This window comes from Myxocyprinus asiaticus, chromosome 20 (genome assembly GCF_019703515.2).
Source record: "Myxocyprinus asiaticus isolate MX2 ecotype Aquarium Trade chromosome 20, UBuf_Myxa_2, whole genome shotgun sequence".
Lineage (NCBI taxonomy): Eukaryota > Metazoa > Chordata > Actinopteri > Cypriniformes > Catostomidae > Myxocyprinus > Myxocyprinus asiaticus.
In genome coordinates this window covers 19,702,380-19,725,711 of record NC_059363.1, presented here as the reverse complement: position 1 = coordinate 19,725,711, position 23,332 = coordinate 19,702,380, and the positions used below count along the sequence as shown (strand labels likewise).

The window sequence follows — 23,332 nt, the reverse complement described above, 5'->3', positions numbered from 1 at the left end:
AGGTTCTGTCTCTATCAGTCTGGCTCTAAAGGGACCTTTAATCCGATCTTTCCGGCTGATTCGTCCAGGCCTGTGTGAAATGGGATGCGTTATTACGGCTCTTTCTTCACAGAAGGAGAGTGCTGATGGAGCTCGGCCTGCGTGTCTAAGCTGCCGCCTGGCGCAGTGAAATGTCATTTCCTCTGAAGCAACCTCCTGTGACTAAGCCCCTTTATGCATTGAGAGAGTCTGAGAGAGAGAGACCCGGGAGAGTGTGTGTGTGTGTGTGTGTGTGTGTGTGTGTGTGTGTGTGTGTGTGTGTGTGTGTGTGGGTGAAGTATATGAACTCTGGGCGCACTGAATACACTTTTTACACTTGTTAGGCGGAGTACAGTGTGTTGTGCATGCAAGAGAGAGGCCTGTCTCTATATAAGTAGATATAAATATGATGGAAGGGATTTGAAAACAATGTGTCTGCTTTGAAGGCGTTTTGTTTTTTTGCTTTGTTTTTTTGCTTTGTTTTCTTTATTCTGTGAATGTATCACAGTTATATGATTGATGTTTTCTAAAGTGTGCTTAGAGCAGATTTGTGAAGTGATGCTTTTCCAGCTGCCTGCTTTAAGTGAAATCTGGATTATGCAAAAATGTTCACACTTTCAATGCTTTTGTATTTGAAAGAACATTTGTTGTGTAGAAAAGTTTTTAATGTAGCTTAATAACCTCTATAATGTAATATGATTTATGTGTGGTGCATTTTAAATGGAATTGAACTGATTTTGAATTGAAAGAAAGAAATACTGTTTTTGGTTACAGAGTGTTCCACTAGCTCTGGGTTAGAAACATAAAGGGTGCAGTTTTGAACCAATGTAGTGCATGAACCATCAACTGGAGGATTACGGAGATCCATTATCAGCGTTGTGCCATTGAGCAAAACACTTAACCCTGCATTGATTTGTAGGAAATTCCCTATAATAAGCACACTGTTTAAGCATATGCTAAATGTCAAGTAACCAATTAAAAAAGAACAACCCTTTTCAAGGTGTCCTACTTCTAAGAGAGTAAGTTCAATTGTTTTATGTAAATTTAGAACCAGGACCTGTAAGGGAAGGGCATTTCAAACCCCCTAAACACTACATACATGGTTGAATGACAATGAAATATGACTTGAACTGAAATTAAGTAAATGACAATCATATAGTGGGTTCAAAAAATGAGACCACATTGAATTTTTTTTTATTTAAACCTGAAAATAAACTGGATTTTAGGATTTTGAAAAGGACCTGCAAAGTATTTAAACAAAGAAAATTAATGTAGTAAAATTAACAAGTAATATTTCCAAAAATGTTCTTTGGCGATGGATGGTAATATTTTATTTGGGGGTTCATATGTTATCGACAGTGTCCTGTGTGGTACATTCTCGACAAGCTTTTTTCACCCAAACAAGTGTGGTTAATAAATATAAAAAATGTTATTAAAAAATTAAGTAATGTTTGCTGTCTCCCACTATGCTTGGTACATTTTCCCGCTTTTTTGTGCTTAGCCGATAACATGCATGAAAGTTGAGTCCATGCCAGCTTAACAATACCAAGAAATCTTCACTCGTATGTTATGATGATAATATTGTTTGTAATGAAAAAGTTTGTATTGAATTTCAAACGAATGTGAAATAGATACATTTTCTCTAATGTTCACACAATAAGTTAAATAAATAAAAGCCATCATAATGATCAGCTGTGGGTGCTGTGCAGAGATACAAATAGTAACACAGTGAAGAGGTCATAGTTTATAAAGCACGGCTATAGACCAATCGGCACCCAGGACTGGAACTATCCATTTAATAAATGAGATACACTATATTGCCAAAAGTATTCGCTCACCCATCCAAATAATTGAATTCAGGTGTTCCAATCACTTCCATGGCCACAGGTGTATAAAATGAAGCACCTAGGCATGCAGACTGCTTCTACAAACATTTGTGAAAGAATGGGCCGCTCTCAGGAGCTCAGTGAATTCCAGCGTGGTACTGTGATAAGATGCCACCTGTGCAACAAGTCCAGTCGTGAAATTTCCTCGCTACTAAATATTCCACAGTCAACTGTCAGTGGTATTATAACAAAGTGGAAGCGATTGGGAATGACAGCAACTCAGCCACGAAGTGGTAGGCCACGTAAAATGACAGAGCGGGGTCAGCGGATGCTGTGGCGCATAGTGCGCAGAGGTCGCCAACTTTCTGCAGAGTCAATCGCTACAGACCTCCAAAGTTCATGTGGCCTTCAGATTAGCTCAAGAACAGTGTGTAGAGAGCTTCATGGAATGGGTTTCCATGGCCGAGCAGCTGCATCCAAGCCATACATCACCAAGTGCAATGCAAAGCGTCGGATGCAGTGGTGTAAAGCACGCCGCCACTGGACTCTAGAGCAGTGGAGATGCTTTCTCTGGAGTGACGAATCACGCTTCTCCATCTGGCAATCTGATGGACGAGTCTGGGTTTGGCGGTTGCCAGGAGAACGGTAGCTAGCTACCATTCTAAGTGCCGCACTGTAACAGAGATTTGAGCTTTTTTTTTTTTTTTTTAAAGGAAGGATGTAAAAATTTATTTTTGTGGTAATCAACATTATGCCACAAATGCTGTTGATTGAGCTCAACTTGTACTGAACCCGGAACATTCCTTTAAATTAGCTAAAATCTCTGAACAGGCTCCAGTTCTATGAGACTCACCCATGCTCTCAAAATGTACTCTAACCTCAAAATAAATTCTGAAATTGATTTTGAAATTGGTTCTTAAGAGACGCTTTAAAGCTCTTTTACATCAGAGTAATATCTTTGCTTGGTGCAAATTGAGGCTACGCTGTGAGGCCACGTATTTGTTTCCAATATTTTAGCACATAGAAATGTAGTGAACATCTTTCAAAACGTCTCCTCAAAGAGATTTTGTTTTGAAGTCTCTGAGCCAGACTTGATGTTGAGAATCGCTTTAAAATGCATTAAAAAAAAAATTGCAATACCTGATAACTGCCCCCTGTGCGTCTGCCGCACCACTTGAGATGTCCTCTTTCATTTTCTGTCCGAAGACTTTTCTTTTTTTTTTTCTTTTTAGGCGTATTGATTTTCACCTTGAGGCACTTTTGCATTTTCAAATAATAAAATGGGCAGAAAAGTCACCTTTTTGATTTAAGCTCCTTGTCTTGAAACCTCCCCCCCAAAAAACAAGAAACTTTTGTTTTGTTTTTTCTGTTTATGTAGCTTCCACTGTCTCTCTCCTGCATGGTCAGTGACTTCTGCCTGATTTTTCTTAGTCACACTTTCTTAGAGTGATTACCAATGTCCATTAATTACCACAAATATCGTTCATGCAAATTACTGAATGTTGCCTTACTCAAAGAAACTCTCTTTCTTTGGTCATTTCTCATGCTCAGGACATTCTGAGCAACTTGGATAACACTGCATCATGTGACCTGGAAGATGATGACCTCATTCTTGATGTGGATCTGCCAGAGGATGGAGCCTTACACAGTGGTTAGTGCACATAAACCCACACACACACAAACAGAGGGAGAGAGAGAGAGAGGGTGTAATTGAGTTCTGTAGTAAAACCTGCAATCAATCACAACCAAAACTGCCTTCAATTTGAGGTCCATAATGCCCTTAACCAAACTGCAAAACTGAGATTACAGGTATGGAACATTCAATAGCATTTCTTACGTAAGATCTTGTCTTTCTTTTTTCTGTAAATGTCCTAAGACTTTCTGAATGCTTACCATTGTTTTCTCAAACTTGTGGATCTGCCCAAAAAAATAACAGTATAAATGCCTCTCTGAGCCTGTTTAGTAGGGGTCGACCGATATGGTTTTTTTCAGGGCCGATATGATAATGATTATTAGTAATCAAGGAGACCGAAAACCGATATTTGGGGCCGATATACATTTGCAGTAAAAATTAAAAATGATATTGTCAATTTACACCAACACAAACTCCAACACAAAACGTCCTTTAAATGCCTATGAACATGTGTTTAATTAAATACTGAACATTTCAATATTATGTTCTGATAAATACTGGAAAACAACATATCAACATTAATTTTTTCAAAAATAAAGTGGAGGGAGCTCCTCACAGCATTTCTTTTGCGCTGAAACTGTAAATATATAAAAATAATGAACTAATCAGTTAACAGAATGTTATGTATTAACATGTGAAAACGAGAAGCAACATTATTGGAGTTGACACTTCATGTAGCTTGCTGGCTAGCTCGTTTAGTCAAGTCCAAAAAGGGCAATGGGATTTTATTCACAATGGAGGTGAAAGATTTAACGCTAGCAAAGCTAGCTAACGTTGGTTAGCTAGCTACCACTATCAATGCCATCGTTAGCTATAACATGAAAAAACTCCAACTCATACGAGCGAATACTTTGTTAAATCAGTCCTTATCTCTGCTGCCCATCTATATTGCTGCTCACTGTATTTCTCCGTTACGGAGAATTGTGATGTTTATTGCAACTTCAGTATATGCATCTTACCTTTACAAACAGCTTGTCATCTCAGTGATTCATCTTTCTCTCACTGCTTTCCTCTTTCCCACCTCTCCTCCACGAATACAGAGTACAGTGTTGATTGGCCATTTACTCGTGACATATAACCAATCCGATAATACTGTGGGCAGGACACTGAGCTAGACTACAAGCAGTAAACTTTCAGAGCATCAGAGCCAACAGAGCACATTTTAAAATGTATCGGCAACCAGATCAGTCAAAATAACGATTCTGATAATTAGAAAAATTATTAAAGGTCCTATAATGCTTTTTTGGGATTTTACCTTTCCTTTAGTGTGTAATATAGCTGTTTGTGCAGGTAAAAGGTCTGCAAAGTTACAAAGCACAAAGTCCATACCAAAGGGAATTACTCTCTCCCACAGAAAACACTGCTCATGAACTGCCTGAAACGCCTGGTTTGCAGTCCAGCCATTACTTCCGAGACATAGCTATGTCACTATGTAACACATTTGCATAATACCCGCCTCAGGAATGCGCTGCTCAGGAAGACTAGGGAGCTGAAACTCGGTTATGGTAAGGGGCATTACATTTCCAACACACTCTAAGCAGTTGACCAATCACAACAGACCAGCTGAACAATCAGAGCAGTGTTTGCTTTTCGGAAAGGGGGCTGTAGAGACAGGAGCTACAACAGAGCATTTCAGACAGAGGGTGAAAAGAGGTGATGCTGCAATGTACAGTATGAGAAAAATAATGTATTTTTTTAACATTAAAGCATGTAAACCTATTCTAGTAGACCCCCAAAATAAAATTATGAACCTGTAAATGAGCCTAATATGGGCTCTTTTCTATCGGATCTGATTATCAGCCAGGCTGATAATCGGTCGACCCCTACTGTTTAGCACCAGTACAGGACTATAAAATCAACTACTTACCTTTATAACCACAATAGAGTACTTAATGAATCTGTAATCTAATCACCCATGTGTTCATCTTTGATTTATTAACTAACTTTACATTTGATTTCTGTTTACATAGACAGTGAGAGCTGATCAGATTCAAAGGAATGTTCCGGGTTCAATACAAGTTAAGCTCAATCAACAGCATTTGTGGCATATTGTTGATTACCACAAAAATTAATTTAGACTCGTTCATCCTTTTGACTTTTCTGTTGTGTGGAATGTAAATTTTTACAGTTATCTAACACAGCTAACACAGAGCAACAGAACTTATTTTTCAGCAGCTTGGTTATCTTGGTTGGATGTCATTTCAAAGCAATATGATTTCCTTCTGTGGAACACAAAAGGAGATGTTTAGCTCAATGCTAGAGATTCACAGCCTCAGTCACCATTCACTTTCATTGTATGGAAAAAAAACTGTTGTAGTTTTTTGGGAAGACATGAGGATGGAGAAATTATGACATAATTTTCATTTGGGGTGAATGAATGTGTGAAGAAGTGGCTCTGAGAATATGGTGTTGAGGATATTTCCTTTAGTCTAAAGGTGTATTTTCCTGTGCAAGGGATGTCACCAGCTTTACACAAGGTGATTATGGGTTTTGCAGTTGTCAGTCTTGGAGGCAGAGAGAAATTACCTGAAATAGCAGAGATCTACATGTGCAAACAAAGAAGGCTTCATACCATACACTTTAAAGATTGCTTTCGAGTAAATGAGTGCTTCCTCTGTATACAAGACAATGGAAACGCAAGCCTTTCCTTAACAGGAATGTACCAGTTGGGCCCAAGCCCAACTCTTAAAGGGATAGTTCACCCCTAAAATAAAGTTCTGTCATCATTCACCCTCATGTTGTTCCAAACCCATGTGACCTTCTTTTCCGTGGAACACAAAAGGAGATGTTATGAGGTGGATTGACTGCCTCATTCGCCATTCACTTCCACTTGTTAAGACCTCGATATACTTCCTACGAAATCGAAGAACGAACAGGTGTGATGTCATTTAGAACAAAATCAGGCCAAAAAGGTGTTTTTGCATCCGTTTTGGTGGTTCGTAACAGCTTGCTGTGGCAAACTTTTAGGAAAAATTCTTATCGGCTGCTAAACACCTTAGCGAGCTGGTGCAAATGTACCTACATCTGTACGATCATTCGCTTTTAGAGACATTTTCCAAGACCAAGTCATGTAATTTAAAAAATATATATATATATTTTGTCTATTAAAGGAATCAAATCTTCTCAAATACTCTTAAGTGTCCATTCACTCATGTGCCATGTGCACCAAAAGCCATTCACACATCTGTCTAAAGTAAGTTATGCCTCTATCATCATTTAATCTTTGTTCGGCACATTAACACTTTTATACAATCATTTTGCAATGGAATCAGTGTCAAAACCTCCCACCTAGGTGCCCGGGAGTGTAACCAGCACATATTATGGCCGCATGTAGCATGTTAGCGCATTAGCATCATGAATTCATAATGTAAACAATACAAATTAAACATTTTCTACTGTATATGTATTACTTTAAATCATCATCGAGTGGTTAAAACAGCTTCTTTTACAGACCTCATGTGAATTCTACTCAGAATTAGGTATAAAGTCATTGATTACACATTTTTAAGGTTTTACATGTAGTGTCTTCATATTTAAATGTACTTCTAAATGCCTCCGACATCGGTGTAGCGGGTGTCTGAATGTTCAGAAACAGTATTCCGTTGCCCGACTGTTTAGAACTTGTTTTCATCCCTGAACGAAGAAGAACTTCTATGGAAGTATATCGATGCCTTTAAAGCAGAATTCCTTACTGCTGTAATTCTGCCTAACATCTCATTTTGTGTTCCACCTAAGAAAGAAAGTAATGTACACTGGCAGCCAAAGGTTTGGAATAATGTACAGATTTTGCACTTATGGAAAAAAAATTGGTACTTTAATTCACCAAAGTGGCATTCAACTGATCACAATGTATAGTCAGGACATTAATAACGTGAAAAAATACTATTACAATTTGAAAAAAAATTTGGCATTCTAGCTGTCAGTTTGTCCAAATACTCATGTGACATTTCACCCCACACTTCCTGTAGCACTTGCCATAGATGTGGCTGTCTTGTCGGGCACTTCTCACACACCTTACAGTCTAGCTGATCCCACAAAAGTTCAATGGAGTTAAGATCCATAACACTTTTCCAATTATCTGTTGTCCAATGTCTGTGTTTCTTTGCCCATTCTAACCATTTCTTTTTGTATTTCTGTTTCAAAAGTGGCTTTTTCGTTGCAATTCTTCCCATAAGGCCTGCACTCCTGAGTCTTCTCTTTACTGTTGTACATGAAACTGGTGTTGAGCAGGTAGAATTCAATGAAGCTGTCAGCTGAGGACATGTGAGGCATCTGTTTCTCAAACTGGAGACTCAGATGTACTTATCCTCTTGTTTAGTTGTACATCTGGCCTTCCACATCTCTTTCTGTCCTTGTTAGAGCCAGTTGTCCTTTGTCTTTGAAGACTGTAGTGTACACCTTTGTATGAAATGTTCTGTTTTTTGGCAATTTCAAGCATTGTATGGCCTTCATTCCTCAAAACAATGATTGACTGACGAGTTTCTAGAGAAAGCTATTTCTTTTTTGCCATTTTTTACCTAATATTGACCTTTAGACATGCCAGTCTATTGCATACTGTGGCAACTCAAAAACAAAGACAATGTTAAGCTTCATTTAACAAACCAAATAGCTTTCAACTGTGTTTGATATAATGGCAAGTGATTTTCTAGTACCAAATTAGCAATTTAGCATGATTACTCAAGGATAAGGTGTTGGAGTGATGGCTGCTGGAAATGGGGCCTGTCTAGATTTGATCAAAAATTACTTTTTTCAAATAGTGATGGTGCTGTTTTTTTAACATTAGTAACGTCCTGATTATACTTTGTGATCAGTTGAACGCCACTTTGGTGAATTAAAGTACCAATTTCCTTCCGAAAAAGCAAAATCTGTACATTATTCCAAACTTTTGGCTGCCAGTGTAGGTGTGGAACAACATGAGGGTAAGTAAATGAAGACAGAATTTTCATGTTTGGGTGAACCATCTCTTTAAGAGATGATTATTAAAGCGTCTTCCTGTGTTTCTGCTTGATTTTGTGTGTTTTGTCTATTTACAACTTGACATGCACCACCTGAGCAGTAATGTCTGTTTTGAAGTGTGTGTGTGTGTGTGTGTGTGTGTGTGTGTGTTGTATTTATAGCCCCAAGCTCCATGCCCAACAGTCATGTGAGGTGGGGACATAGTCTGAGCCTAGAGGAGGGAATAGATGACATCAGACCCTCTCCCCCTTCTCCCCTCCCTCTGTCTCTCTCCTTCCCTTCTTCATTCCTTCAATGGTTGATCTGTCTGCTTGGTTGGCAGGAAGGCCTGCTGTTTTGACGCTGATTCTTGTGACTAGAGGGAGGCCCTGCCTGAGGGCTGTGTCGACCCAGGCGAGAAAACCACTGCCTGACCGCCAGCAAGTCCATCCTAAAGGCCCCGGGGCTCAAGGATTACAGCTGTGTGTCTCTGTGTGTGTGTGTGTGTGTCTTATTCTGGTCAGTGCTCCCAGGGAGTTCCCAGAACTCACAAAAACACACACTTTCCAACAAGGCGGAAAGGTTCTTGGATTTACAGCTGCTCAACAGGCCAGTGAGAAAGTCGGACAGAGTTTGACAAGACTTTTTAAAAGTTTTATTCATTTTTTGTTGGAGTTCTACTGTGCTCTTTTTAGGGCTCTGTTGCACTGGGAATTTTTGTCCAGCTATATTTAAACATATGTCTTTTTTTTTTTTTTTTTTTTTGTGAAATTTTTGTTATTTCTTTGGACGTGTTATTCTAAACAGACCATCTCTCTAGGTTATTTGTATTCTTGTGTGAGTTTTGGCCTGTTTTTGAAGCTGTTTCTTGGAGCTCTTACACAGAACAGGCTGCAAGGACAAGAGGAATGTAGCAGGTCTGTTTTGGAATAGCTTAGATTTATATCTGTACTGCTTGCTGTCTTATCCGTAGTATGTGAGACACATAGAAAGAGATTGAGAGAAAAGTATATAAAGAATTTAGAAAGGTGGTGGGAGGGAGGCAGAGAGTGTTTGTATGTGTGTGAGAGATATTTTATATGCCTCAAGAGTATGTGATTGGGAGTCTGCCCTGATATCTTGCCTCAGGCAGTGAGAGTGCTTTATATCTAAACTTTAAAAGACCAAAATTTGGAAGGACACTGCAAAATCTCCCAGAGAAAAATGACCTTGTTACCAAGAAGTGTTTGTGTCTGTGTCTGAGTGTGGTTCGGAGACTAACAGAATGTGGAAATAGTTTGTTTCAAAGTGAATTGGCTTGTGGGTGTTTGTTCATTGTGTTTGTTTATTTGTCATTGACTGGTTTTGACCCCTCTGTGTATGCAGATGGAATGGCCCACTTTGAGCGCTCTGAGAGGGGGGGCCGGCCGGCTCAGTGGAGAAGGAGACAGCAGAGATGGAGTGGAGCTGATCATGCTCACAATGACAACAGGTGAAAGCCTTAGAACATACAGTATACACATACATACTCAAGGTGAATGATGAACTGTGGATATAATACTTTAAAAGAGCGATATCGTATTTTATTTATAATGAGATGTTCCTGTTGCTCAACTGTTAGAGCATGGTGCTAATAACACTTGCACTGATAAAATGTACTGTATATTTTGAATGCATGGAAATTCACTTTGGATTAAACCATCTGCCCCGGGTACGGCACGGAACGCATCTTTATGACGGTAGTCCGTGAAAGGAACAGTGGCACGCTCCTTCCCTCCGTAGTGCTAGGGTCTTCTCCTTGGGCAAGAGAGAACAACCCTCAAGCCCCCCTTGCTAGGGTCACTGCTATAAAGGTTTTTCCACCACTCTGGAAGAACCCAGAGTTTAATAGATCCCTTTTTTACCTCTTTACTATTATAAGAAATAGGAAAAAGAGACGACTCGTTTGCCATGAGTTGCGACCCGTGTCGGTGGAGGAAGAGATCCTGGTCCATGAGAAATGCAGTTTGCTGAGGACTCCGTTATTTCAACATGGTACTTTGGCTCCTCCTTCACCTAGGCAGGAGGTTGGAATGGCTCGATCCAATCAATCGGCTGTTCAAGACTTGCCCTCGGACTGCTCTATGTAGGATAACTGAGCATCAAATATTTCTCAGACTCCCAGTAGGTGTTGGCAAAGACTCAATCAAGTAAATTGAGCAACTTGTTGCTCAGTTTGCTTGAGTATATCATCCCTGTATCCCTGATGCATAGTCTGCTGGAGATTCGCGGCACTGTGCATCCCTCTCTTTTGGGCTCCAAGGTGGGTGGGGAGCAGAGATGATGAAACTGAAAAACTAAAACATGGCTACAAAACACACCTCAAAAAAGCATTTTTTGGACTTGGACACTGATAATACTTCAGAAAACAAATGTGCCTCTATACCGAATAATGATGACTGGCCAAAATGTATCATTATTGAAGCTGCTGCTCCAGACTTTCCAATCACCAAGCTTTCCCCTTTTGCTATACAAAAGGGTATTGCAGGAATTGCAGGTACAGTAAAAGAAGTGAAAAAGCTTCGATCTGGTTAGATTCTTGTGGAGTGCAGTAAAAAGGCCAATGCTGAAAATGTACTACATGCCAGTACGTTAGCTGGAGTACAGATAAAGACCTTCCCTCATCCAACTCTGAATTACAGTAAAGGAGTAATCTGCACTAGAGAGCTGGATGACGTGGATGAAGAAGAAATAACACATGAACTCAAGACTCAAGGAGTAAAAATGTAAAAAAAAAAAAAAAAATAAATAATCAAGAGAGAAGAGCAAACAATCAAAACTAGTACGTACATACTCACTTTTAATAAACCGCTATTTCCAGAAAAAATTCGAATTGGATACCTAAGTGTTCCGGTGGACCTATTTGTACCCAACCCTCTGCAGTGTTTCAACTGTCAGAGGTATGGACACTGATCCAATGGCTGCAAAAATAAACATACCTGTTGCAACTGTGGGGAGGAGAGCCATGACAAAGAGGGTTGTGAAAAACCACCTAAATGTTGTAACTGCTCAGGTGACCACCCAGCTGCATCAAAACAGTATCCCATGTGGATCAAAGAAAAAGAAATACAGAAGATCAGATGCACTAAGAGAATCAGTTATCTTGAAACAAAGATAATGGTGGCTGCTGTCCCTGTGATTACTCTGAATAAAACCTTCACCTCTGCTGCAAAAAAAGCTGTGAGAACAATAGATTGCCAGACAGATATTACCTGGATGCACAAAGATAAACCCCAAACTATAAATTATAGTAATACTCCCCCAAAGACGAAGAGTACAGGAACTCAGAGCGAAACTCTCCTAAATGACATCCATTCCAATCAGAGCTCAAAAACAGAGAACCAAAAAGCAAATAAAAACAATAGAAAGGCAAGATCTTCACAATCAAAAGCACCCCAGGATGAAACTTCAAAGACCAGGCAAACTAGAGATGTGGAAATGAAAGAGAGGGAACGTCATAGTAGAACTCCGTCCCCTAAAGGCAAAATCAGACCAACTGTCCCTATTCTTCCTAACAGGTAAAGGAGAATGTTATCATCCAATGGAACTGTCGTGGTATCAGGGCTAATTTTACAGAACTACAAAGTTTAATTGCAGTCACCAATCCTATAGCCATATGTCTTCAGGAAACACAATTACCATCAGATTGTACTCTCTCTTTTAAAAATGTTAAAATTTTTAATACCTTCGGTCCCAATGACAAGCGGGCTTCCGGTGGTACAGCCATTTTAATAAGAAATGATGTGATCCACAGTCATATAAATATTAAAAGCAACCTACAGGTGACCGCAGTATGACTGACTCTGCAGAAAACCATCACAGCTTTTTCTATCTACATTCCTCCAAATTCAAACTTGACACACACGGACCTAGATCACCTTGTTGCTCAGCCCCCCCCTTTATTCTCATGGGCGATTTTAATAGTCACAACTTTCTGTGTGGCAGCAATCATTGCAATACAAAAGGTAAGAAGATTGAAGATTTTATAGATAACCATATTTTATGCCTTTTAAATAATGGATCAAATACCTGCTTACACCCGGGACATTGAAACATACTCTGCGATCGACTTAAGAATTTGTCAGCCTGGATTGTACTTGGACCTATCATGGAGAGTCTGGCATGACCTCTGTGGTAGTGACCACTTCCCAATCATTGTAACCATCAAAGGAAGAGAGGTAGAAACAAATGTTCAAATATGGCAAATTAAAAAACTAATTGGTTTCAGTTTCAAATGTTGTGTCTCTGTTATGAGAGGCTTGCACAGTTTCCAGAAGACAGCCCTGATGCTCTGCAGAATTTTACTAAATCGCTTATAGCTATAGCTAATGATACAATCCCAAGAACATCTTTAAATATGAAATGTAGGCGACTTCCATGGTTTGATAATAAATGTAAGGAAACCATAAAAGAGAGGAAGAAAGCCGAAAGGATTTTCTTTAGACACCCGTCAACTGAAAATCTTATCAAATTCAAGATGAGCAGAGCACGAGCAAGAAGAATCATAAATGAAGTTAAAAAGGAAAGCTGGAGAAGATTTGTTTCCAACTTGACAAGTACTTCATCAAACCAAATATGGAACTTGATACGGGTAATGAAGGGAAAAAAAACAATGGCCCTCAAATACAACACATCAAACAACATGGTACACTCCTGACGTCAAAACAAGAAATTGCAAACTTTTTAGCAAGAACTTTCGATAGCAATTCATCTATTGAGAACTGTCTTCCCGCTTTTCGAATATTTCATGCTCAACAAGAAAAAGAGACGATTAACTTTGGCTGTGGCAATGCAGAGCCCTACAACCAACCCTTCTCCATGGAAGAGCTACAGCGAGCTATAAAAAAATCCCATGACACCGCTGTTTGACCAGATAAAGTCCACTATCAATTCTTAAAGAATCTAACCCACCTCTTTCTGAAAATGCTCCTTAGAATTTTCAACTCAATCTGGATATCCGGAAAAATCCCACCCGCTTGGCATGAAGCAGAAATAATACCCATTCCAAAGCCAGGAAAAGACCATAGTGATCCCATGAATTATCGCCCTATAGCCTTAACCAGCTGCTTATGTAAAACAAAGGAGAGGATAGTCAATGATCGCCTTGTCTGGGTACTGGAATCTGAACATCACATAAGTAATGCCCAATGTGGTTTCAGGAAAGGTAGAAGCACTACAGATCATCTTATTTGTCTTGAAAGCTATATTCGTGATGCTTTTATTAGAAAGGAGCATGTTGTAGCTGTCTTCTTTGATCTGGAGAAAGCCTACGACACGACGTGGAAACGTAGCATTTTAAAGGATCTGTATCGAATACATTTTAGAGGTCACTTAACAACCTTCATTGAAATGTTTTTATCGAACAGACTTTTTAGAGTAAAGATAGCAAACACCTTGTCCAGTCTACATAAACAAGAACTTGGAGTACCTCAAGGTAGTATTCTATCAGTAACTCTATTTAGTATTAAAATAGACAGCATTGCGGAAGTCATTGGTTCTGATGTTCATTGTAGTTTATATGTAGATGACATCTGCATTTGCTACAGAAGCAAGTACATGCGTACTATTGAGCGAAAAATCCAACTGAAGATAAACAATATGCACTCCTGGTCAACTCCGAATGGTTTCAAGTTCTCACAAACAAAAACTGTCTGTATGCATTTCTGTCAGCTCTGTAAGTTTCACAATGAACCAGAGCTGTTTATGGACGGAGTCCCCATCAAAGTCGTTAAAGAGAACAGGTTCCTTGGTATCAACTTTGATAGCAAGCTGTCTTTTATCCCTCATATTAAATTATTGAAAAAGAAATGTTTTAAAGCTATGTACGTTTTAAAGGTTTTATCCAAAAACCAAATGGGGAGCAGACAGTTCAACACTTTGCAACAAGTCAACTGTGTCAAGGCATCCGCATCCCTGAGCAAAGTTCAGTATTCATTGCAGAGGCAAATGCTTTATTACTTGCACTGAAGTTCATTGAGACTGTTCCACAGAAATCCTTTTTAATGATAACTGATTCTAAATCATGTCTGGAAGCATTGGAGTCTATAAGAACCGATCACCCAACAATTGTGAAGATTTTAAACAAAGTGTCATCTCTGGAATCAAAGAATTTTAGTATTATTTTCTGCTGGGTACCTGGCCACTCAGGAATCTCTGGAAATGAACAAGCAGCCAAAGAAGCATTATCCTCAGAACCAGTAAAATGCTCTATTCCATTCACAGACCTAAAACCAACATTAAACGTATACACTAAAACAAATGGCTGTCAGAATGGGATCAATGTTTAACCAACAAATTGCGGGAAATAAATCCTGTTGTTGGGACAAGACACGTATTCCCTTTTAATAATCGTTGTGATCAAGTCACTTACACTCGATGCCGGATAGGACACGCAAGGCTCACACACCAATTTTTACTATCTGGAGAAAATTCACCAAAGTGCCCATCTTGTCAGAACCCACTATCCATTAAACATGTCTTACTGGACTGTAACACTTCTACACACTTGAGGAACCTGTATTATTCTGTTGACACTTTTGAAAAGGTTTTTAACTCTCTGGGGTCTGAGGGTGTTTTGGGCCCTGGAGAAGTTTTGACATGCCTTGACATTTGTGCTTTTTTCAGTTGCTTAAAAACATATTAATGGCTAATGTCTGATAACACTGTATTCAGCACAAACTGGGCTACAATAATATGTGAACAACATGTATGTACATGTTTGTATTTTGGAGAAAATAACGTTTATGCGTGGTTTTTGAAAAAACAAAAATTAAGTCACTGACATAAGGCTATATAACACATACTAAACATTTGTTCACAAGACTTTTGAGAACTGGATCATGTAATCTAGAGTTTTTGCTACAAAATGATGTGAAAACCATCCTGATCACTCATCCTTCCAAAACAGTATAGTTATTTAACTTTTGTAAGACACTTTTAGTGTTAGAAAGGCCATATGCGAGGAGGCGTGAATGATCATGAATATTAATGTGATTCACACCTGAGGAGACAAAGACCCCTCCCCTGGGCCTATGAGGAATGTGACTGAGAGAGAATGAATGTGAGGAGATGTAATGATTGAATGTATTGTTTGTAGCTTATTCAGAAAATCAAGTTTAAGTTAAAAGAAGTTATCTGACTATACATTTTCTTTACATAAAGACTGATTTTCGATTGGGGTGCTGCGTGCCCTCCTAGTGCGAATGGCAGGTGAAGGCGAGAGTGATGCAGCCACATTCCTAAAAAAAAGTTGAAAACTATTATTACATATATATTACAAAGTATAATACCAGTAGCCTATATGCATAAATGACAGAAAATTAATGGGTATAGATGCGTGCTGTATATGTCTGTCAATGGTCCATTACCGGAGATGGCACACCGCAAACATTTACTCATTCGCGCACTTCATCGACCGGGCATATTTACAGCACATTTTACACATTTACACCTGAACAGATATTTGTGAGCACAAGTTTCATTGATGATAATACTAGTTAAAATATAATCTAAACATTCATATTACTTTTATATCATATTACATATCATATTTATATCATACAGCATACAATTTAAATACCTGCTTTAGCCGAAACAACATTTAAATGTAACTAAAACTTGCCTATTAGGACATACTTCAAATTTCAATACTCTGAATACTGGCTGGCAAGTCTGGAAATAGTCCAACTAGTAAAATATGTACACATCCGGAATTGTATCCTCGGCTGGATCAAGTCGCTCTTCAAAATGCAAACGTTCATTGCCGGAGTCCCGCTCTTCTTCTGAGGAAAATGTGAACGCTTCGTCACTATCCAGAACCATCTGTAGAGCTTCCTTACCTGTGTAACATGCCATCTTCCGAACACGCAGGAAAGTGAATGAATCTGATGATGAAACGTGATATTTTTTAAGGCATTGTTGGGGGCGTTTACCATTTGCATTGATCGCCTCAGCACATTACCGTATGAGTAGCGCGCTCTGCTGGTGGGTGTGATCACAGTACTGTACATCGCTTTGTTTCATACAGATTACATTGCAGGAGAATATTTTTAAATTTGAATTGTTTTATTTAAAAGTAGACATTTTAAGCTTTCTTTAGACATGTTTCATGTTTGTGTGATAAGTATTTGCGGAGTTTCACTTAATTTTTGTGACGTGTTTCAGAAAGATGCTCGCGGAGACAGAGACGGCTGAAAGCGCACCCTGTTTATTTTCTTTATTTTACAAAAGCACAAGGTATTGTTGTTATTGTGAGTGTACACAAATAAAAGTAGACCCTTTATAGTTTCTAATGATGTCTTACACTTATCTGTATGCCCAAAATGGAGTATTTTAAGTTGTTTCCGCTGTTATGCGGAAAAAATCCAGCAGGATGCGATGGCGCGTCTGTCCACCCCAGAGGGTTAACCAAGTAAATCCAAATTTAGTTTTAAGGTTTTTAGAAAAAATTAATCTTAAACACCTTTTTTAGTTTTACTCTTGAATAACTACACTGGCCATGAATATAGCCATAGAAGCTGGCATGGCGTTAAAAAAGGAAAGAAAGCAAGTAAAGCGTCTGCCAAACGCACAAATATATTTTTTTCCTCTTTGAGGTCCACTCACAAAGTTAGTATGGATTTTTTATTTTTTCACCAAAATAGTTATCTTTTAATTTACATGACCATTTCCCACCTTTTTCTGACCCTCAGAATGAAAGAATGGCCATTTTATGCTGCTTTATCTTAATGAATGTAAATGTGCTTATACACAGGCTGCGGGTTTGCTGACGGGTCCATCATAGTTTGCACTGCACCAGCTTATAGTGACAGCCTCTTTGTAAGGCCTGCATTATTAGATTGTGACTGGTCCTGCACTGAAACATGCTGCACAATCTGTTCAGATCAGACTGATCTGTGTTCAGGGACCTTGTTAAAAATGAACTTCACTCATTCCTAATGTTAAGATCCTTCAGAAGTATACTCTTATTGGTACATATAAACAAATTGGAATGATAGTATCATTGGCTGGTGTTTAGAAAAATAATAGTATTACTATTACCTCACCATGACTGAGCAGGCCACATTTCTGAACATGCCAGCGATCAAGTATTCAATGTTTGAATGTGGCTAACATCAGGAAGTTCCACACATCTGGCATTTTTGAAGTTTAGCTTCAGTAAACTGACTTTTTGGACTGGGAAGTGGTATTGAGTATTAAAAGTTACATTATGTTGTCATCAAGCACTTTTATTAAACAAGTTAAAGCTGAAGTGTGTTACTTTTTCGATGTTAAACTACTTTCTCCAATCCCCGCTCAATGTGCAGAGACAACTATAAGAAGGCAATTTCTAAAGTTATTTTCTCAAACTGTAAACATGGTTTAAAACATGGCATTATAAAAATTTCAACGTTTGTTTTGAGCGACCCGTCCAGCCTGACACAACAACAATTCAACCAATTGTGTGATTTGGGGGTGGGACAGGGGGTGGGCTCGGGACTATCTGTTTGATCAATGGTTTATTTTTACTTTATATGTATAATGTTTATTTTTGCAATTCCGTTCAATGGTGCTAGTGGTGCAGAAATCACACTCTTCAGCTTTAAAGATATGACCCCTTTAACACTGACACTTTTCCTTAAATTAGGATTTCTTTCTTTCTTTGTTGTAGTCTAATCCTTATTTTCTCTCTCTCTGTTAGGCTGCTTGGGTTGCATTACGATGGGTGCCGTACAGGCCATCAGCCTCTCCATCATGCAGTTCAGCATGACAGTCACACGGTGGCGCTAGATGAGCTCACTCTCAAGCACATGGCTGAAGACTGCTCCTCTGTCAAATCACAGCTGCTCAAACTCAAGAGTCTACTGCAGGTACTGCACACACACACACATGTACTACAGATGCAAAAACACAGCTGATTATTCCATGGCAGCTGGCAAAACATACACATACACAGCTGTTGGCACCTTAGCAGCTTTTAATGTGTGTATGTGGGTGTGAAGTAAATAAACAGCAAAATAGACAATGAGACAAAAATGAATTATAAACATGAGAAATGCCTCTTGAATAGTTTGTGTGTTTGTATTTAGATGGATGATGGTGAGATTACGCCAGAGAATGTGGAGGCCAGCGAAGATGACAGCAGAGCCCAGCAGGTCCGTAAAATCCTATAAACACCATCATTAAAACACTCTCTAATCCACATATGCACCATAGAGTTCTGGTGGCTCAACCGGTAGGGTATGGCACTAGCAAAACCAAGGTCATGGGTTCAATCCCCAGGGAAAACACTTACTGATAAAAAGTATACCAGAAGTGTATTACCTGCATAATATTAGCTGCATTTCTGTGTGTGTCTCTACTGCTATTTGTGTGTGTTTGTGTGTAAGATGGAGGAGCTGATGAAGGAGGTAGCCCGCCTCAGGGAAGAGCTGAAAAATAAAGATAAAATCATCACTCGGCTCACTCATCAACAACATCGACAAGAATCTGTGAGCCATCAGCAGTCCAGACACATTCACTCTCACATCAGTTTGACCATTTTATAACAATTGAAAATACATAATACACGAGTGGTTAATCAGAGCCTGCAGTGTCCGTGTGTGATACTCTAGCCATGCTAAAATCTTGTCTGCAAGAACCACCCAATTAGACAGGAAGAAACCAAATGTAAACTGACTAAATGTTCAAACACAGTTATTTTTTTATGGAATATGTTTAGGATATTTTACATAAATGACTCAGAAAACAAAGTGGAATAAACATTTCTGGCTATGGTTATCTAGTCAACTTGCTACGAAGTGCCTAAAACAAAACTCATTCAAAGATTTGATGCCATTAACCTGACAAGCTATGGCAAATCCAGTGATTTTTTTTTTTTTTTTTTTTTTTTTCATCCTCAAAAGCTTTTCTTGCATCAATCTGGTTCCTTGTAGACGTGTGTAAAGAAACATGTCAGCCAGTCAGATTAAAGCTTCCCAGATCCAGAAAGTACTTTCCAGTTTTGTGTGCAGTATGTATCAGACAGTGAGTAGTCGCTTTCACATATACAGCCTTTTCCAGAAAATTAACTGCAGATTTCTTGTGTGAATACAACCTGTTCGAAAATACTGGTAAATTTTGCACTAGATAGTTCCCTAAATGAGAAGTTGTAACATTATCTGAAAAGTTTAGTTTTGATGCTATGCGTGAACGGAGTCGTAAGATTAACGGTTTGAGCACGTACGAGGTCAGGTCGCTAACGTTAGATGGAGATGATTCAGTTACCAGAGTCCAAAACAATGTCTTAAAATTGGACAGATTTTAAATGGTATTTAGTCTGAGGACATAAATAGTGTTTGATATTTTAGAGCCGACTTTATAGAAAATCTCTTGGTGTCCGATGCTTGTATTTCCAAGTGAGTTTGAGATCTGATCAGCAACTAGACAGCCGGAGTTATCCTCAGTCGTTTAGTGTGTTGCCCGGTTTTTGTCTATGTGTGTGATACCTAGTATTTGTAGATTCTTTTCAGATTTTAGAAGTGTTGTAGCCTTTAAAGTGCTTCTTTGTTGACTCATAAAATAACTATCTACTTCTAAGAGTTTAATTGCGTTTTGTTGCTGATGTGAAACCGTTGCATGTGTGAATAGCAGATGTGGTACATTTACCAGTGAAGGCAATCCAACAATTTTACTGCAATTTACCAGGTTTCATGTGTGAAAGGAGCTAGTGAAAGTACTAGGGGTGATATGTGTGCATACTGTCTGAGGCTGAGACTACAGTAGTTTGAATGAAATGGAAAGATAAGAAGATACGGCAAATTTTATTATTTATTATTACATTATTTTACTCTTTCTCTCAGCTGGTGAGATGTTATTGTCAACAGCAGAAGTCTGGGGTCAAAAGTGAGAGAAGAACACATGATAAATCCACTCAGACAGTGTTGCGGCCACCCCATCATCACCACGCTGTGAGTCCTTTCTCATTATCTGGCTAGCAGCATGCACATCAAAATGATCACATCAATACGACACCCTAAATTCACACAAAATGCCATTGTAGTGTATGTTTGTGTCTCTGATTAGCTGTCTCCCTCTCTCTCGTTTCCCGTGCAACTCTTAAAGCTTTTAGAGGTGGCTAGTTGTTTACAAAAGAAAGAAGCAAATGCTTTGTCAGGGCTGACAAATCAGACAACACATTCCTTCTGTTCTTTTCCTTTCCTCCTTCCTCGGTTGCTTTCGTTTTTCATGGTGAAATAGCCCGGCAGTCTCGCGGGACGCCCCAAGCTGAGACTCGTTTGCTGAGGTGCAGATTTGGCCAATTTGCGGCTGCTAGGGGAAAACGGGCAGCTACTACAGAGCACAGAATGATTGTCATCTCCTATTTAAGTGAAGCAGCACAGCACCTACCCAGGTGGCTTAGCTTTCAGAGCCCCAGCCTGGGCTGTTCACCGGGGGACATGTTCTTATTGAAGACCGGCATACAATCACTAAAGCTAACAGCGCACAGCGAAAGACCGGAGTCAGGAGCGATAAGAGGGAGGGGAGAGAGATAAAGGGAGGTACGAGAGATAGATGAGGAGAATTTGAAAGTGGAAATGAGGGAGTGAGGGAAAGAGAGTTGCTGGGGATGGGGACGGAAAAAAACAAGGTTCACACTGATGTTCTGCACAAGTTAAAGTTTGAAAATTAAGACTGAATAAAATTTTTTTCTTTTGTCTGTTTAAAATTAAACTTTACATGACTTCGTTAAATGAATAGTTTTTGCAGATTTTTTTTATTTTTATTTATTTCTTTATTTTTTTAATGTAAACAATGAATGCAGCAAACAAAAGAAGAATTTGTGGTATGTTTAATCTTTGTTTAATGTGTGGTGGGTTTATTTATCATGAGAAATGCTCAAATATCTATATGTGATTTATGCAAATAGGACATGATCTTGGACCAACATCCTTTGTAATGGTCCAGGAATGTTGTCATTGGAACATTCCTCTCATCCCATCATTAGGGCTGGGCAAAAATATTGATTTTCCGATTAATGTGTTCTTCATTTAAATGATCCTAATTATCTATTCTCTTTTATTATCCTGATTATTCTTAATATCCTAAGATCAGTCTTTGACTTTAGAGTTTACTTCAGTTTTGGTTGTGTTTATTATAACTGTTTAATAAATAGCAATTGAACAGCATAGATTGAGCCCTGTTGTAAAGTGTCATAAATTCATATTTGCGGAATGTGCCAAGCATTATTTACAGCATTAGTTGTGACACAATTTCTTTCACATGAAAGCAAAATGGACATTATAACTGAAATATAATAAAATTAATCAGGATCAGATTAAACTGAATCTGTATTGAAATGAGAGGTTGTGAATCTGAATTGAATCAAAATGTAAAATCTGTTTTGATGCTTGCCCCATCAAACCTTAACACTAACCCTACCCCTGAAGTCACATGGTGAGTGCTACCTCAGAAATGGGCTGTCTCATGTTAACTTAAGTATTACATGAACATGCACAACTTTCGCTCCATGAAGGTAAACAAGTTTGATTTTCTGTCCGAAATGGACAGTCTGTCTACACTGTCTGTGTAGGCTATCTACACTGGACGCGTCAAAGCGAATGTTTTAAACCTGATGAAAAATGTTCTGCCGTTTATATTGGCAGGAGTAGCACCAGCACGTGTAACGTCAGCGTGTAACTCCCAAAAGAACATGTAATGCAATAAATCTCAGGACAGCAAATCCACTCTTGCTTCTTGGGTGTCAGATTTAAATAGCATTGATTTAGTTTTATTGGCTTTGTCTCAGGAATTTCCCAAAGGCACAACTAAATCATATTTAATCATTAAACGATAAGGTTTGTATGTTTATGAGCATTTATGGGTGAGGGTCAGAAAGTATTGGATGGAAAGGTACATACACTGTAAAATCTAATTAGCTGACCTTACTTAGATTTTTCAAGGCAATCGGTTTGCATGCATTTTCTAAGTTAATGTACTTATTTGGCTTAAGTAAAGTAAACTTAATTTTTTAAGTTACGCTGACTAGTTACAAGTAAACTTAACTCATCTGTGATTTATAGTTGTTTTGATTTAATTATTTAAATTGGGTTATAACATGTCTTATATAGTGTAAAGAAAATTATGACTGGACTCTAGGTTAGTCATATGGCACATTTGATTCTACTCTGTAGTACTTAGTGCACATAAATCTGCACTTTTGTAAAGTACGATTGAGTAAAGAAGAATGGCCTAAACTTTACAGGCTCCAAGTTCACCAGAGGCAACATTAATCACCCTCATGGTGACTTCACAAAAATCTCAATTATCAACCAGCTACAACAATACAACAACAGTAGTGATAGAAATATAACTATGTACATTTTAAAATAATAAATCATTTTTCTACATAAGTTCCCTTGTTTGACCAAATATACATAAATTATTCAAGAGCAAGGGCTTATGGGTATTCCACATAGCCGCAGTTTTGTACTTGATAATTTTGAGTTTGTAGAACTCGAAGCCAAATTTTAAAGAACGTAAATATTTAGTTATGATTCCAAAATGTGACATTTCAAGTACTGTTTATAGGAACACTTAAATGTTTTTATTAATGATAACTTCAGGATTTAGAGAGTAATGGTAACTTAATTAAAACAAGAATAGTAAAAACTTAAGCTTAAGTTGAGTAAACAATTTTTTTACAATTTGAGATTACTATTACTACAGTATTTACAGTGTATATTCTACAAAACACAATGTTGATAGCCCTGATTGCCTTATCTTTGATATATTTCCTCAGTGCATGAGTAGTTTACATGCAAGGTGAAGTGTTATCTATATGTTATCTTATAATGTTGTGCACACAGAGCATTGATAGCATGCC

The 23,332-nt window shown here is 38.4% G+C and overlaps 1 protein-coding gene across 4 annotated transcripts in view; it reads left to right on the top strand.

Moving 5' to 3' along the window:
• Window positions 1–23,332, top strand: part of LOC127411548 (serine-rich coiled-coil domain-containing protein 2-like) — a 71,680-nt gene that overhangs the window by 35,199 nt on the left and 13,149 nt on the right. For all 4 annotated transcript variants that reach the window (XM_051647214.1, XM_051647215.1, XM_051647217.1 and 1 more), the window contains exons 5-10: window positions 3,396–3,495; window positions 9,838–9,943; window positions 18,170–18,338; window positions 18,558–18,623; window positions 18,858–18,959; window positions 20,310–20,417. In XM_051647214.1, coding sequence (XP_051503174.1) covers window positions 3,396–3,495; window positions 9,838–9,943; window positions 18,170–18,338; window positions 18,558–18,623; window positions 18,858–18,959; window positions 20,310–20,417 — 651 coding nt within the window. The remainder of the gene's footprint in view (window positions 1–3,395; window positions 3,496–9,837; window positions 9,944–18,169; window positions 18,339–18,557; window positions 18,624–18,857; window positions 18,960–20,309; window positions 20,418–23,332) is intronic.